Below are 17,774 nucleotides of genomic sequence, written 5' to 3' on the forward strand. Positions count from 1 at the left end.
AATGGGTTCAATTGATGTTAGCATGGCCAAGCCTCTTCCCCTAAGTTATAAACTACTGCTAAGGTAACCATGTCAAGTGCCATAAAATCAGTGAAAACTGTACCACTGGGATTTCTAAAAGGAAAGAAAATTTTACAAGAAGAAAAATTAAGGTGACCTTTTGGAGAAGGGGATTCGTGATGGATAGTTAGGTTGTCTACACTGTAAGACAAAATGGAAAACAGTTCAGGAAGAGGAAACAGAATGAACACAGACAGAATTAGAAACGGACTGTGTACAATGGTTAAGTTGAGCCCTCAGGTGTACGTAAGGGATGTGTGGGTAGGAGCAGGAAAACCAGTAGCATTGGTCATGCATTATTTAAAGCAAGATTGAAAACCTTCTACCTGAATTCTAATCCAACCCAGGCTTATATATTTAGACCCCTTCAAGACTCTCCTAGATTCTAGATTTATTTTAATTCTTTTTGCTCAAACAGGGAAGAGCTTTTTATTTTATTTTATTATTTTTTAACACCTTTTAATTTAAATTCAGTTCGCCAACACATAACACCAGGGCTCATCCCATCAAGTGCCCTCCTCAGTGCCTGTCACCCAGTTACCCCTACCCCCCGCCCACCTCCCCTTCCGCAACCCTTTGTTTGTTAACAGAGAAGAGCTTTAAGAATATTTTGGAGGGATGCCTGGATGGCTCAGTTGGTTAAACATTTGCCTTTAGCTCAGGTCATGATCCCAGAGTCCTGGGATGGAGCCTTGCGTCCCAGCTCCCTGCTCAGTGGGGAGTCTGTTTCTCCCTCTCCCTCTGTTTGCTGCTCCACCTACTTGTTCTCTCTCTCTCTCTCTCAAATAAAAAAATTAGAAAAAAAAAATACTATTTTGGAAAGGTATCCAATATAGCTAATATGCCTTTCTCCAAGTAGCCATGCTACACTATGCTGTTCTTTATTATTTTTCTCATCATTTATTGACATTTTGTTTTCCAGGATAATAAAATAGTATTTTGTTAGTTATGTGGTTTCCATGACATTGTCCAAACTCTTGCCCATCATCTTATATTAATATTGCTGCAGAAAAGGCAAAAATGTGTATTTTATTGCTTGAGTTCATATCAGCACCATCAGCAAAACTTTGCTGAGCTTGTGCTAAGGGCGAGGCACTTTAAGAGGCATTAAAATATAAGAAAAATCATTAGCCCTTATTCTTACCACAAAATTACTCATGACTGGTAACACTGCCCTAGTTAGGCAGTATATTTTCAGAAAGCATGAGATTAGACCCATTTCTGATGTGTGGTATTATTTCATGCTTCAACTTTCCCATGTAGGTGAGGGAAGCTATATTTTTTTCATCGTGTACTGTCTGGTATTTGGTGAAAGCTGGAAAACCTGATATAGAAATGAAGGTATTAAGATGGCCAGGGAAGACAAGGTATCTAGTGTAATACTGAGAGCCTAAGGAATAAGAGAAAATCACAGGATACAGATCATGACTCACATATATATTTGGAAATAGAAAAAAATTATTGAGACATCCTTGGTACTTATTGTTTTGCAATTATAATGACATATTTAGCTCAAATTATCCCCTTAACTAATGAGAAGTCATTATATTATATTATATTATATTATATTATATTATATTATTTTATTTTATTTTATTTTATTTTATTTTATATTTTATTTTATTTTTTAAAGTAATCTCTACACCCAGTGTGGGGCTTAAACTCACAACCCCCTAGATCAAGAGTTGCACACTCCACCAGCTGACCCAGCCAGGTGCCCCAGAAGTCACTGTAACTTAATCAACTAAACAGAAGGTTTTGAGGATTTACTGTGATCGGTTTTGGTTTATTTAGGTCCACTGAGAGGTAATAAACAGGAAGATAATTTCTACCCCTCAAGTTGAGGAAATAGAATTAATCTACTCAAAACTATTTGAAAATGGTCATGGTTTAAATTCAGTTGTTTGTTTTTAAGAAATCTTACTGTGTGAAACACACATTTTGGACATTGAGAGTACGAAAGGCTAAGTCAAACTGGAGAATCACACACACCCATATGTATTTACATATTTATGTATATATTTATATGTACATTTTATACACTTATATATAATAATTAGTTTGGGGCAATATACTCAGATTTATCTTTCTATTTATTGTTTTTCTTTAACATACAGTTGTGCACTGTCATTCATTTTCCTCAATTTTTATCTCTAGGTTATAGATGGGGGCAGTAACTGAAGCCCTTGCATGAGTGGAATGGCCGGGATTTAAGCCCAGGCAATCTGGCTTTATCATGTGGGTTCCTGAAACTTCACGTTTCTTTGTTCTTCTTCCGGATAGATTTGGTATTCTTTTCCCTTCTTTTTTTCTTCTTCTGTACTCCTTAGCCTTTTCATTTCTGTTCTACCTTTCCCCCCACCCTTACTCTGCAGATAGATGTTATATATAGTGTATACACACACACACACACACACACACACACACACGTATTGAGTTTTTGAAATGTGTTAATCTTTATTGAACCAATATTGTAGAAAAAAAGTTTCAAAACTTTTAAAAACGTGCTGGTGGTATGTGTCCTTTCCTTTTCTGAAAGCGACTTTCCAAGTCAGATGAGAATAGTTTGAAGGATGATGTTGCTTAACAATATATTTCCTGAAATGGACAGTTCCCAAAATGTACATTTATAAATAGCTATCGATATCACTAAGGCATCTATCAATCAATAAATAGGTACACCTCTCTCACACACACATATACATGTATATATGTGTACATATATGCATATCTCTGTATGTTTGTATGTATTTTCTTCCAGAGCCCATACTACAGTGAATATTGCAATAAAATGAGTCAAATGAATCTTTTGGTTTCCCACTGCATATAAAATCACGTTTACACTATCCTGTAGTTTATTAAGTATACAATAGCATTAAGTCTAAAAAACGATATATTACATAATTTAATTTTAAAATATTTTATTGCTAAAAAATGCTAACCATCACCTGAGCTTTCAGTGAGTCCTAGTCTTTTCGTGGGTGTCGGGTATTGCTTCAGGGCTGATGGCTGCTGACTGATGAGGGTGATGGCTGCTGAAGGGTAGTGTGGCTGTGGCAGTTTCTCAAATAAGACAACAACGAAGTTTGCCACAACAATCGATTCTTCCCTTCATGAATGATTTCTGTGATGATATTTGATAGCATTTTGCCCAGGATAAAACGTCTTTCAAAATTAAGAGTCAATCCTCTCAGATCCTGAGGCTACTTTACCAACTAAGTTTATTTAATACTTCAAATCTTTTGTTGTTATTTCAACAACCTTCACAGCATCTTCACCAGAAGTAGTTTCCATCTCCAGAAGCTACTTTCTTTGCTCATGCATAAGAAGCAACTCCTCTTCTGTTCAAATGTTATCAAGAAATTGCAGCAGTTGAGTCACATCTTTAGTCGCCACTTCTGATTCTAGTTCTCTGCAGATGTAGTGGAAATAACGAGAGAACTAGACCAGCACTTCTAATTTCTTTTAAGAACTTTTCACTTGCGTTCACAACTTGGCTGTTTGGCACAAGACTCTCAGGCTATCTCAGCTTCCAGCATGCCTACCCCACTAAGCTTAATCACTTGTAGGTACTGATTTAAAGAGAGAGACATGTGTGACTCTTCTTTGCATATGAACACTTAGGAAGCTTTATAGGGTTATTAAATAGCTTAATTTCAATATTGTTGGGTCTTGGGGGAAAAGGAGGCCCAAGAAGGAGAGACAGGGGAATGATGGTTTGTGGAACAGTCGGAACATTCATTTATTAAGTTTGCCATCATATATGCGTGTTGTTTGTGGTGTCCCAAAACAATTACAAATTAATATCAGAGATCACTGATTACCATGACAAATATAATAATAATAGTAATAATAATAATAATGATAATAAGATTCAAAATATTGCAAGAATTACAAAAATTGAAGTGAAGTGAATGCTATTGGAGAAATAGTGCCAAAGGATACCTGCCTGGCTCAGTTAGTTAACATACGACTCTGATTTTGACTTGAGTCATGATCTCAGGGTCCTGGGATCAAACCCCACATCAGGCTCCATGCTCAGGAGAGAGTCTACTCAAGATTCTCTCTCTCCCTCGGTCCCCCACTCTTATTTTCTCTCTCTCTCTCTCTCAAATGGATAAATAAATCTTAAAAAAAAAATGGTGTCACTAGGCTTGCTTGATGCTGAGTTGCTGACAAAACCTTTAATTTGTAAAAAAAAAAATCCATTATCTGTGTTGAACAAGAAAATGAAAACTCAATGAAATGAAATGAAATAAAATGAAGTATAACTGGATATATGTGTGTATATATGTATATTTTTATGTATCTTCACATACTATGCACATGTTTCTGTATATTTACATGCATATATATGTGAATTTTAGTCTCAACTGCAAAAATGAATTTCAAATTCCACTGATGGATATCAGTCAAAATTTGAAAACTCTGCGATGGGCCTAAATGATATTATGAATTCTGATGAAAGTGAATACTAAGAATGGGTAGACTCTGGCCATTTTCATGGCCTCAGGATAGAAGATCTTAAAGGAGGAAGAGGAATAGACAATGTGGTGTTATATTTTTAATAGCTCTAATTACTTATCTCCGTAAGGCTTCAGGAATGTTAACGAGTTATTCTTCTACTTGAATTTTTAAGTGGCAAAAGAGACAATTATTATAAAGCAGTTCAGAACGTAGGCAGGGGAGTCAGCCTGTCTGGCTCCAAACTCTATCCATTGTATGATTTGGAGAAAGTCACTTCAACTCCTTGCACCTCAGCGTCTTTGTAAAATGGGAATCAGAGAGTCTCAGAGATGTGTGGTGAATATAATAAATATAAAGTGCTTAGATTAATAAATTATACATGGTCAGCTCTCTATAAATATTGGGTGTTTTCTAGTAAACATGCACTTGATCAAAATCTCTAATAAAATCAGGAACAGAATCAAGCAGATAACTAATGTATTTGCTCAGAGGCATTTGGAAAATGTATCTGATGCCATTTAGTTCCTTGTCAGTGAATTTGGTTCAGGAATAAAAAACAATCTCTTACTAATATTATCAATTATAGATAAATAATTTCAGCTCTATATACAATGGGGTCATGTTCTCTTCAGAAAAGCTCTCTGACATGTTTTTTTCATGTGTTTAGTTTGTGAATATTAATGCATTTTGGCTGAGTCAGATAAATTGATTTGCCCATGTGAAAGTTTGAAGAATTTTTAAGTTGTTTTATAGTAAAGGTCCAAATACTTAACTAAAAATCAGGAAAATAGAGAGAGGGAGAGAAGAAGAAGAGAAAGACAGAGAGATTAAGATTTCCAGAATCCAGGAGAGAGAGATTAAGATTTCCATGATCTTCAGTAGAAAAACTGGGAACTTTCCACTGGCTCTTCTATTTTTTTAGACTATTCATCAATGTTTGCAAGTTAATTGGAAGTCGGGGTGGTTGAAGAAAGCAAAATACGGTATTAAACCAAATGAGCAAAAATTACCACTCCTTACTCACTGAATAGCAACAGCAATGACAAAAAAAATTGCAATCTAACATTAAAAATGAAAAAAAAAATGACTTTAAAGATGACTACTAAAAATGCATGTCCATGTCCTACCTGAAAACGAGATCAAGGCTGCTACTTCACTGTGAATTTAACCTGGGTCTCAGGCAACATGAATATTCAAATCTGACATCATTTTAAGATTCCCAGTGGAAGCAAATGAACATTTCTTTTTAAAATTTCCCTCTCCAGGCAGGGTTTGGAGGGACCAAGCCTGGGAGATTCATTAGCAAAGGTGTGTTATTTATTTTATTTGTAATTTTCTTTCAATTAAAAATTTCCATCATAGAGTAACTAGCATTATGACAATTAAGACATTAAATTAAATTAGTATATCACGTATCATGCTGGGAAAATAATAATGCAGCGTAGTAAAGCACCACAATAGATAATTGCTAAGACAATAGGAATGTGTCCGCAGTAAAGACGATAGTCATTTTTTGTGCCAATCGCCATAGCCAGTTTCAGCAGGGAATGAGTCCATCACATTAACTGAATCCCTATGAAATTCTAGAATTATAGAGACACTGAGCTTTTTGGTCTTGCATTCTGGGTTGTCTCAGAATTATCAGCTTCCCTTTATTTACTTTATCAGCATAGTTTCCATAGCTTCATGCGCTGTTCAGTATCCTTTATGTAAGTCAATTGGATACAAATACTCAGGTATTCAGAATGTTTACTAGATGTAATATTTTTTTTTCCAAAAGCTTTCTTTTTCTTTCCTGAGGCAAAACACCACTAACTACAACTGTGTGACTGTGTTTGGGAGGGGGAAGTTGTGTTCTACGGTCGTTCCTGTATAATAAACTAAGGGTTTCAGGGAATTATTGAATTACAAATATTCTTTCTCCCTGCCCAGTGTTTCTAACTGGGCAAAGATCTTAGCATGCAGCTTCACATTCCCACCCACTCACTTTTGTTTTCTGTCTTTGCAGTTCCGCCATGGTTTTTAAATCACCCTTCCAACCTGTATGCCTATGAAAGCATGGATATTGAGTTTGAATGTTCAGTCTCTGGAAAGCCTGTACCCACTGTGAATTGGATGAAGAATGGAGATGTGGTCATTCCTAGTGATTATTTTCAGATAGTGGTAATTATCTGTTTTTTGGTTTTTGGTTTTTTGTTTTTTTTTCATATTAGATTTACAACCCCATTCATTGTTTACTCTGTTTTCAGTTGCTTTTCTTTCCTGGGAAGAAGGTTCCTGTTGGGAATTTTTATGATGTGTTAAGAAAATTGTTCCAATATAGCAAATGATTTTCTAGACTCACAATTTTTGAGCTGAAAAAGAGTGATTAAACAGCCCATCCCTCTTGTTTTACAGACAAGGTTTTAAACAAACACACAACGAAAAGAACAGAGGGCCTAAGACTATCTTTCCAAGTATCCTCATGCTGGTTCTTGGGAGAACAGAGTTTAGAACCTAGCTTTAGACTCAATGAAACCAACAATCCCTTACTTCTTGGACTTTCATTACCTGTTGTAACAAAGGTTCAACAAGATGTGCCACTATGATCATGGGAGTCTTACTTTTGTAATACAGACAAGTGCTCTTTGCTACCCTCCCAGATAGGACAGCTGATGCTACTTGAGCAGTAGGAAAGGATGTGGTGACAGTGACGAGTGGTAGTGGCAGGGTAGGAAGCCACGGAGACCCAGGTTCACGTGGCATTGTGCTTTTGAAATTTGGAAAGAACTGAAGCTAAGCATAATGGTTTTTATAGTTTCTCTATGTTCTAATGCACTCTATGTCCTGTGGGGGATAATAGGGATAATGGTATCTTATATTCACCAAGTTGTTTTCCTGGTATTCAGTGAGCGCTCAATACCTATCACTGCTATCATTGCTTTTGCTGTTAACAGCAGAATTCTTTGCTCATTTAAAAATGCTCTGAAAACTCTCCTTTAGATGCAGGTTAGCATCAGGGGTTCCAAATTCAAGGATATGAATATATGAGAAATATGAAAATCACTTTCCAAATATCAAATTAACTTAGTAGCTAAAGGAGGAGGATTTCAGTCCACTTCTCTTATGTTTGAGATGCACACATGGCCTATCAGAGAAGAGTGTCCAAGCCAAGTCTTCTGGCAGAAGGGGAGTAGAACACAGGTGCCCTGCCGGTCCAGGCACATGCTCACCTTCACCTTGCACCGGCTCTCATTGGTGGATCCACCTTTTGTAGCTGGATCAGTTGACTTTCAGAAACTTTCATAAGCTCTTTGTGCATGCATGTTGTCATACCGTAAGGGATTTTAAGGAATACATCCATAAAGCATATCTTTATTACTTTTATCACCACTTAGTATTTTTTACTTAGAGTTGCATTTGTTTAATTGGTTGGGAATAGAGTACAAAAGAGAGAAAAAAAAAAGGTAACTTTTCAATGCCACGCCAATCCATTAGCTTCTTTAAGTGCAATGCTATTTCTACTACCAGTGAATTAAAAATGACCTGCCGTGGGGCAACTTGAAATGTGTTGTGTCCGCCTAGAATATATGCTACTTGCATATAAAGGAAATTGTTGAGTGCCCTTAAGGACACATGATAAAATACAACATTTATTTTTTTCTGCAGTTTGAATAATCTTCCTCCCAGAATGACTCATTACAGCTAACCTATTTAAATGTTTCTTTTCTTAAGGTGAAAAGAAAATGTACAGTATGAGCCCGGTTCACATTAAATTGTGCTTAAAAATATTTCCCCAGTAGCTCCAGAAATCTGAGAGCCATTGTCTGTCACAGTGACATTCAGCACAAATAGTAACTTATATGAGAATTGTTAATTAGAAGTTAGTCAGCTTTATCTAAGAATTTTACATCAGCAGAGAATTGACTACAAGACACTAAAAACAATTAAGAATTCCCCATGAGGTAATATTTATCTCTTAATGACTTTAGGGGAAGTGATTTAACACGTCTCACTTACTGAACTAATTCTTACACTAATATTGAAGAAAAACTGAGTCGGTATAATTAAATGCTATCTCCAGATCATTTTATCATCCATCCTTGAAAAAGATGGTGGTTCAATTTATATAAAACAGGAATTAACATCGCTGTGCTTAATTTATGGATTACTGAAGGTAAAGCATTTTGGCCATGTAAAAGAATGACATGGTATAAAATATCCACCATACCACAGCTCCAAATCCCCAAAAGGGTACGTGTCAAAGCAATTACAATTTTAAAAGGATTTTCAGGTTTTTTTTTCTCAGTAAACACTTTCATAAAGTACCCAACCTAGATTTCTTGTCTTTGAGAAGCTGCAAAACTCAGTGTTTCTTTTCATTTTTTTTTTCTTCCCCCAGCAGCTGCTAAACCCAATTTTCTTTCGATACCAAGTGAAAGAATGAAATGTCTTTGGATGCTAACCTTTGTTTCTTGCCTGTTTAATCAAAGAGCTCTCTGTTTGCTGCTCGTTTAGATATTGAGGATGATGTGTGTTTTTGTGAGTATAGGTTTCATTTCAGAACTAGGTTAGATGTAGGCACACGGATTCAGCAGAGTATTGGCAATCTGTGACATTTCCCAAGTGACGTAGGTTATATCCATGAGACTGAGAACTCTCATGGCTTTCCTTCTTGCTTATTCTGTGAAATTTTATCAAAATCATATGTTCATTGAGTTTTTTGCCTTTTAAAATATTTTACCTGCTTCTTTCTTCTCTCTAGGGAGGAAGCAACTTACGAATCCTTGGAGTGGTGAAGTCAGATGAAGGCTTTTATCAATGTGTCGCTGAAAATGAGGCTGGAAATGCCCAGACCAGTGCACAGCTCATTGTCCCTAAGCCTGGTAAGATGAGGGGAACTTCACTTTGGCACTGGTAATCATTGCTGTGATTGGTCCACTTGTGAAATCCATATTATTTTCTCTATCTCTCAAAGTCAATTGGAAATCATCTAATTATTTAGTTTATCAAGGTGTACACTTATGTATTGATGTCCCATTCTCCCTAGAAAACGAGGTGTGTATCTCCATTCTGTGAGATAGTCATCACGAACATTTGGTGCCTCTGGCTGTCAAAATGACAACTGCTAAATTACTACCTTCTCCCCTCTTTTGTGGCCTGCCTTTCTTTAAGTAATTCAGGTGAATATGGAAAAAAAAAAAACGAAAAAAAAAAAAAGAAAAAATATGTATAGTCTTGAATCAGTGGAAATTGGCAGAAAAATAGTGGAAACAATCACTTGAAAGTTAAAACATTTTTCTATTTTTTTAAATAGATTTTGAAAGTTTATTTTTTTTTCTATAATTTATGAAGTTTTTATTTTATTTTGTCCTGTAGTCTTTTGGAAGTTTAATATGGTGGTGTATTCAAACCTTCATAACTTGGGGCACCTGGGTGGCATAGTCAGTTAAGTATCTGGCTCTTGGCTTCAGTTCAGGTCATGATCTCAGGGTCATGAGACTGAGTCCAACATCAGGCTCCATGCTCAGTGGGGAGTCTTCTTGAGATTCTTTCCATCTGTCCTTCTCTGCCCAAAAAAATACATACGTCTTAAAAAAAAAAACCTATCATAGCTCTATATTAGATGCATCCTGTATTATCCAAAACAAAACAAAACAAAACAAAACAAAATCCTGCCAGTAAAAAAAAAGAGAAAAAGAAACCAAATTAGTCAGCTGCTCTGAAATGTTATAACACTAAAGAAAGTCAAAAATGTTTATTTTTATAAAAAGAGTGATGGCAAAGTTGTTACATAGATCTAAATTACTTTAAAATATTAGTATCTTCTATGGAAGTTTCATACTACCTATTGATTATTTTAATTTCAACATTTCAAGACCAATTTCCTCCCTCTTGACATGACTCACTACTCTTGTTGTACTCTTTCCCTACAGTAAATATGACAGAAAATAACTGAGGTATATGAAATAAAGTCTTTCTTTGGCTTCTATCACTTAAAATAAGTCTGTGAAGGCCTTATATTTTGTGCATCCCTAACCAGTTATTTGAAGCCTCTCAGAGTCTCATAATAATGCTCATGACAATGATTTCCCCTTTTTTTTCCCTTGATCTAAATGAAAAAAAAAAAAAGGAACAGTAGAACAACAGTCCCAGATGAGTAAAGGAATTCTCGAGGAATTAAAGGGGACTATTAATTAACCCTCCTTTGAGACTGCTGATTTCTTTGGTGGACTATGTCTTTTCCCTCCATATACTGTGCTTTAAATGTTAGTGTAACTTTATTCACATGACTGAGTACGTTCTCTTCTGCTGGAACAGTAAGGGATAAGAAGGAGAAAAATGACCTCTAAAATCAGGGTATCCAATGTTAGCCATGCTTTCAGAACTGTGTGCCATCTCATTAGTAATGATGATGTGGCCACACAGAATAAGAGAATTCTAGTTAACCTTGATTTTCAGCTACAGTCATAATGCTGAGGAAAATGCTGGATGAGTAATCTCATATTTCTAAAAGGACATATGAAATAGTTTCTCCTAGGACTCGTTGACACTAACCAAACACACTCAGTGACCATATGCTGCAATTGCCCAGAGGAATGGAGGATTCTTTGAAGTTCTTGAATTCATAGGATTAGAGATTATCATGGTACTTTCCCTTCCACAGAAGTTGTAGAGATACCAAGAAAACCCCTTGAACAGATTGTGCGTGTGTGTGTGTGTGTGTGTGTGTCTGTGTGTGTGTGTGTCTTTTACTGGGAATTGCTTGTAAACATGGGAAATGGACAAATAATGCAAGGTAGAAGTCCCTGGAACCATCCAAAATGATGCCAGGAAGAGAAAGGGGAAGGCAACTGTGGGGAGAAGCTCTGTTTCCACCTGGAGGAAGAACAGAGATATGAGGTGCACTTGAAGATAGCAGAGCTGGGGTCCTTTTGACATGATCATGCCCGAGAGGTCCTGCCTGCTGAGGCCCGAGCCTCATTAGATTAATGTTTTGATGTAGGTCTTACTCTGTGTGTACGTGTGTGTGTTGTTATTGTTTGTTGTTTTTGTAGGACCCAAAGATAAGGCTTTTTAAATACTTTAAGGTGACCCCAGGATGAGAGGATTGGTCCAGATTGCAGAGTTGGGAAATAGATGTGACAGGGTGTGTATGAAAGTGGACCACAGGATAAAATGAAACTGTTTCCTCTTTATATTCTAGTAGTTCAACTCCATAAACCCGGTTTAGGAGTGCAGCTTCCCTTTTCCCAGCAAGCTCTTGTTTCAGGGGGTAGCCACGTCTCACCAGCATCTTGCATTCCACAAGGGCCCTGAGTCATTGAGGTCTAAGGGACCCTACAGAGCGAGGCTCCCCTCGGCAGGACAATCACACCGCCCGCCCACACTAAGGCAAGCCTCTGAGAATCTGGATAATCCATTCTTTCATGTAGATGGTAAAGTACCATCAGTGGATTTTGTACTCTTGGTCGGTGTTTATTGTGTTTGACAACGGATTAGAATGAAAGTAAAAGAAAATGAAGATAAAAATCTGAAACCATCACAGGATACTATTGTGACTGTCTCACATCCCCTCTTAGAAATGATGGATTGCTTTTCCCTGGCTATTCAATCAGGTCTTCAAATATGCTTCTCCAACTCCTCAGAGATTCAGTGTAGGCCACATGCACAGATGGTGGAGAAGCCAGCTCGAAATAAAAATTCAGCCGTGAGGCTGATCGTGGCGGGGAGAACATCGCCCTCTCTGTTTAAGTTCCAACCATAAACGGCCACCGTGTATTTTGAGGCTCATCGTACGCCCACATTGCCAGCTGTTCAGCTGTGATCTGTCCACAGGCTGGTGGCTGAGAGTTCATCTTGGCAACCATGACAATCTGCTCCTCACTGAAGCACACACAATGACCCATTCCGGCCAGTGTCCATTGTTAATGGATATTTACATAAGCCTAATGAAGTTTCAACATCGTCTTTTATATACAGTTAGCTATTCCCACTTTAGCAATTAGTGACTCAGCAAATAAAGTAAACATAATCTACTAAATTAAATTGAGTTAATGACTTGTTTTGCTCTCCAGAAAATAAGTTTGGGGAAAATATTGAGGTTTGGGGAAAATATTGAGGTGTGTATACCTTAGCATGTAAAATATACACATGGTTTCCTCTAGGCAAAGAGAATGGAACTGAGAATGAATGCAGTAACGATCGAGACGTATGATGTTTGGAAGAGTTTTAATTTAATGGAAGAAATGGGTAAAGATAGAATAAAGTTGCCATGGGAGGAAATAATGTATTCTTCATATTTTCTTTTCTTTTCTTTTCTTTTCTTTTTTTTTTTTTGCATCCTTCGTACTCTAATGTGCACAGAAGAAAAGGCTGCATGATCAAAATGAATACATGCCATTATAAACATCCCCTAAGTATAGATCTGCTTAGGCAAGACACCATATTACACCTCCCATAGAAGAAGTAAATAAAGATTATGTGTCTCATGTTAACATTGAATGCTTTCCAATCTGGTTTTGTTTTGTTTGTTTGTTTGTTTTCCCTCCCATATTGGTAACAACATAGAATTTTCCACTGTAGGAGGTGAAGTATATTGGCTGGGCATTTAGGAAATGTGAGCTATTATCAATTCCCTGTCCTCCTTTGGAAAAGGTTACTGGTCACAATTAACATTGAATTTTCAATGGCTTATTAAGGCAGTATATCATATAGCCTAAAATTCGCAAAAGTATTTAAGTCCGGTTATGAACACTAGGGCATAAAATCAAAATTTTTGTTTTTTGTTTTGAGTTTTTTTTTAAATCTGTTTTGTGACTTGTTCCTTATCCGTGTGAGAAGAATACCTGGAATCCAAATGGACAAAAGGAGCATTTAGATGCTCACCCATATAATTGTATGTTAACTGCAACTAATTATAGTGTTTCTTACTAAATATTGACTCTTACATAGTAAATTCAGTGGTATTGTGTGAAGCAATGAAAAACTGTACAATTAGTCTTAGTACTCCAAAGTCTGTTAAAATTTTTCAGTGTAATAGCACATAAGCGACGATGTAAGACAGACTGTAACTAAAGCCAACAGGAAGTACTTCTCGATCTCCTATTAGTCACTGGTGGTCAATTAAGTTGAGTTTTTGACTCTCATATGAGAAGGGTTACTGTGACTTAAATGCTCAGTTGTATTTAGTATGAAATCAAATCTATCCTGGAATTCTATAAATAATTTAGAAGAGCCAATTTCTTGTACTAGACTAACATGTTTGTGGATCCAAACTAGAAAATAAGTCATTGGACAGTTTCCCCACCCAAAATGAGATGCTCATTACAACTACAAACATTTTTTTTCCCATCATTGACTCTAAATGAATAAAAGTCAGCTTAATGTTTTTGAAACATATTACCAATTCATAAGCTCTTAAGGTTTCCGCATTTTCCCTTATAAATCTTGGTAATTAACTGCAGCTAATAGGATACAGAACCAGCATTTTCAAAGTAGTTTATAATGTCAGCATACATGGCTATGAATGTGTTCAATGTACTGAAATGCTATTTTTGCTTGCCAAGGTGAAGATTAAGTAAGAGGATGATAGTCTTTGCTCTTGAATTTTCTATCTCAAAATCCCCTCTGCTTAGAGTGTTGACACCCAAACTAATACTTTTGGGGGTTCAGTGATGGCCTTAGTTTGTCATAAATCACTCATTTGATCTTTTGTCTTATCCATAGGCTAGATGAGATGTGTCTATATATCATCTCTGTATCCTTTGCTAGTTTCCTATAGAGGTCTAAAAATATAACTGAAGGGGCACCTGGGTGGCTCAGTCAGTGAAGCGTCTGACTCATGATCTGATGGTCATGGGATTGAGCCCTGCCTTGGGCTCTGTGCTCCATCTGCTTGATTCTGCTCCCTCTGTTCCCTCCCCCATTCCTTCTTGCTCTCTCTTAAATAAATAAAAAAACAAATTGTTAAAAAAAAAAAAGCCCATAATGGAATTAAGAATATATGTATGGACAGAATCACAGGCAGTGCTGCCTAACCTTTCAAAGTCTGCATTTCCTCAGCCATGAAATGCAGTAGATAATTGTCTCAAAGATTTATTGCAATAAGTGTATGTAAAAGAGATTTGTAAGCTCTAAATTGCCACACAAATGTTAGCTATTATAAGTCTTCTGTTAGTTTGTTTTCTCAAGAAAAATAGCAGGCATTGATTGCGGTGAGCACAATGATAGCTTTCTTCTGGCATATTTCCCCATCCTCCAAGAAAAGAATTAATAAGCAGATATTTCAACAATGTCCATTTGAAGTTTAAGTTTTTAGCCTGGTGGACAAGGTTAAGGGAAAAGGTCTGTTTCAAAATGACTGCTAGTGGAAAGGTTTGCTGCAAGGTTTGCAGTATCAGTTTAATGACTTGCTCATTCCGGTTTTATGTCGGCAGAGGTTTCTCAGCAAATAAAGGCTTGTCATTCACCTTGTCCTTGGTTCAGCATGTGCTTCAAGTAGGAAGCTAGCTCAGAGGATATGACCGTATGGCAGACTTTGAAATTAGAAATGAATTCTTTAGGAATGTGAAGTATCCTGAGCCCAGTGATAACTATAAATCCATACAATATGGAAGACTTGATAGATTCATAAATATTGATCATATCATATTTGGGTGGTGAACACACCAAAGAGTGTTATTCTAGATCTTGTTTTTTTTTTCTTTTTCTTTTCTTTTTTTTTTTTTAACTCTATAGTGCGGAAGTAGAAAAGTAGAATCTTGATTTTTACAGGGAACCCAAATGATTGAATGCTTGTTGTGTTTCTACCTTTTACATATAAATCACCCTTCGATAACAGGTGTGTGTGTACACACACAATACACACATGCATATATATAATGTACATATTATGTATATAGTCCTTCTGATATATATTCCTTCTGATATATTATTATTAGAAAACTTTAAGTTATCAGTGTAATAATTAGTAGGAGGTATATATAAGTAGTTAATATTATATAGGTCTATTTTTTCATTATGGAAGTGATAATAGCAACATTGATAGAACTATAACGAAATTGCAGTCATATACACAGTTTGAAGGAATGAATTACAATACAGTCACAACAAAGACCTCAGGTGATCCCAGTAGACGCTTTGAAACTGGGATAACCTGAGCAACTATCTATCCCCAGAAATGGGTGTGACCTTGGGTGAGGTGTTCTCTTTAGCTAAAGGCAATCACTGAACATGGATTCAACAGGGAGCCTTCAGCAACTATCACTCCCTCCAGCTGAAGGAATGAGTGCTATAGCCCTGAGAGGGAGCGCTGGATGGTATACCACTCCATCCACTATGGTCCTACCCTTGTGTGACTCAAATCTATTTGCCTCATGTAATAAATTTCAGAAATAACTTTTACAGATTCTAAATTGGTCAAATTTCCTGGGGAAAAAAGGAAGGCTAGAGGTGTGAATTAAAATCCCCCTCCAGTGCACCTGCAACTGGTCTCACAACTGAAACTGGTACTCGTTCTTTCTATCCTCCCACCTGTTATGTATTCTTCTCACCCCCAACTAGCAACTCTGCTACTCCATCTGGCTCATCATGCCGCTGACTCAAACTCCTACACCTTCAGAGGCCATAGAAACCATATCAGTCCACCTACCATCAAAATTGGGGAAGAGTGCCAAGAGACACCTCCAGTAGATCACCTGAGTGCCAATAGCAGTCTTCCTTGTTTTCTCTCCTCCTCCTGATGATCTGGGTAATTATTGTTGCCTTATTTTGGCACAAGAAGCCTGAAAGGACCAGGTAGCAGTGAGTGCTCAAGTTCAATGACATTTCCTCTGAGAACTAGGACTTTTAAGTCCATAGAGCCTAGAGTTCTGGGGATAAGAAACACACGTACTCCAACTGGGTCACTGGGAGTGATGGAAGCAGGACCACACTTACTTCAATCTCTTGTGTCCACGTACTCCACCTATTGAGGACATGGTATCCTGGTCATTGGTTTAGAGTATACACTGCACCCTACTCCATCTTAGGATATCATCTTCAGTTTGTTTCCTCAATTGCTCCTCCAAAAGGTTGTACTTTTGCTATATCAGTCAGCAGCTTCACGGTGGTGAGTATATGATAGGACCAGGAGATCCTATGATCATGTATTCATCCCCACACTTCTTTTGCTATTAAATGAGTTACTTAATCTTTGATGGTGTTATGCAGGATCCCGTGTTGGTGGCTCGGATACTCTGTGAGTGCTCAGATAGTGCTACAGACTGAAGAACTGGGCAGGAAAGGAAGAACATACATATATTCCAGACAAGATGAATTTCTGCACCTTCCAGAGCAGAAGGGGTTCAATATAAACAATGTGTCACCAGTAGATTAGTTGGTCTCATCAAGAAATGGTGCTTTATTGAGTGTTCAGCATCTTTCTTATTTGCTAGTGGATTAAATATGTGACAGTAGCAGTAGTTTCTGTGGATCAACAGTGGCTTAGTTGGGTTCGAATCCATGCTACAGGTCAATGTGTAGATCCCATCATGGCCGCTATAGCCTCTTCATCCATGTACTTTTCTGCCACCGCCGTGCCTGGCTGATGCCCACTGACTGAAATGTTCCATCTAATTGATTGCTTAGTCCCCTGTTTTGGAGGATACAATCTGGTGGTTAGATGTGATTCAAAGATCTTTATGGTATTCACTCTTATAGGCCCATCTACTCCCTATTTTCCAAACCTCGTTGTCCCTGATCTTCCAGTCACTCTCCCTCTGGACCTATACTCAATCAGCCAAACCATCTGACTTTATTCATAGTCCCTATGTATATTCTTACTTTGGGACATTTTTCTTTTCATATAAGGTAGATGGCCTGGTGTATTCAACACTGTGCCTTCCAGGAAAGGTTCTCTTACCGCCCTCTTTTACAGCTACACCTAAGTGAGGCTGTAGTATAGCAGCCATCTATTCTGTGTGCACCCACATACCTGCCACATACCAAGCTGAGAAAGCTCAGTCTTCTTCCTCCTCAGTCACTTGGCCATAAGTGTGAGTTGAGGGGAAGACACTGATACAACAATGATTGAAAATGTGGTTGTCAGGTTTACCTGCAATTATCTCCTGGTCATACTTATGCCTGATGCCAAATATAACACTTTAATCTTACTCAAGTTGATGGTGGTGCCACCTGACCTTTCAGCTTGATACATTTCAAATACCCTAGTTCACAATGAGCAATTATAGCCCCTTGGTCAGTTGATTGTGCCATGGTTGGGCATT

The 17,774-nt window shown here is 37.3% G+C and overlaps 1 protein-coding gene across 2 annotated transcripts in view; it reads left to right on the forward strand.

Annotated features, from left to right (window-relative positions):
* Positions 1 to 17,774, forward strand: part of DCC (DCC netrin 1 receptor) — a 1,085,392-nt gene that overhangs the window by 658,193 nt on the left and 409,425 nt on the right. For both annotated transcript variants that reach the window (XM_041739305.1, XM_041739306.1), the window contains exons 6-7: positions 6,536 to 6,690; positions 9,272 to 9,392. In XM_041739305.1, the coding sequence (XP_041595239.1) occupies positions 6,536 to 6,690; positions 9,272 to 9,392 (276 nt within the window). The remainder of the gene's footprint in view (positions 1 to 6,535; positions 6,691 to 9,271; positions 9,393 to 17,774) is intronic.

This window comes from Vulpes lagopus, chromosome 24 (assembly GCF_018345385.1).
Source record: "Vulpes lagopus strain Blue_001 chromosome 24, ASM1834538v1, whole genome shotgun sequence".
In the NCBI taxonomy this organism is placed as follows: Eukaryota; Metazoa; Chordata; class Mammalia; order Carnivora; family Canidae; genus Vulpes; species Vulpes lagopus.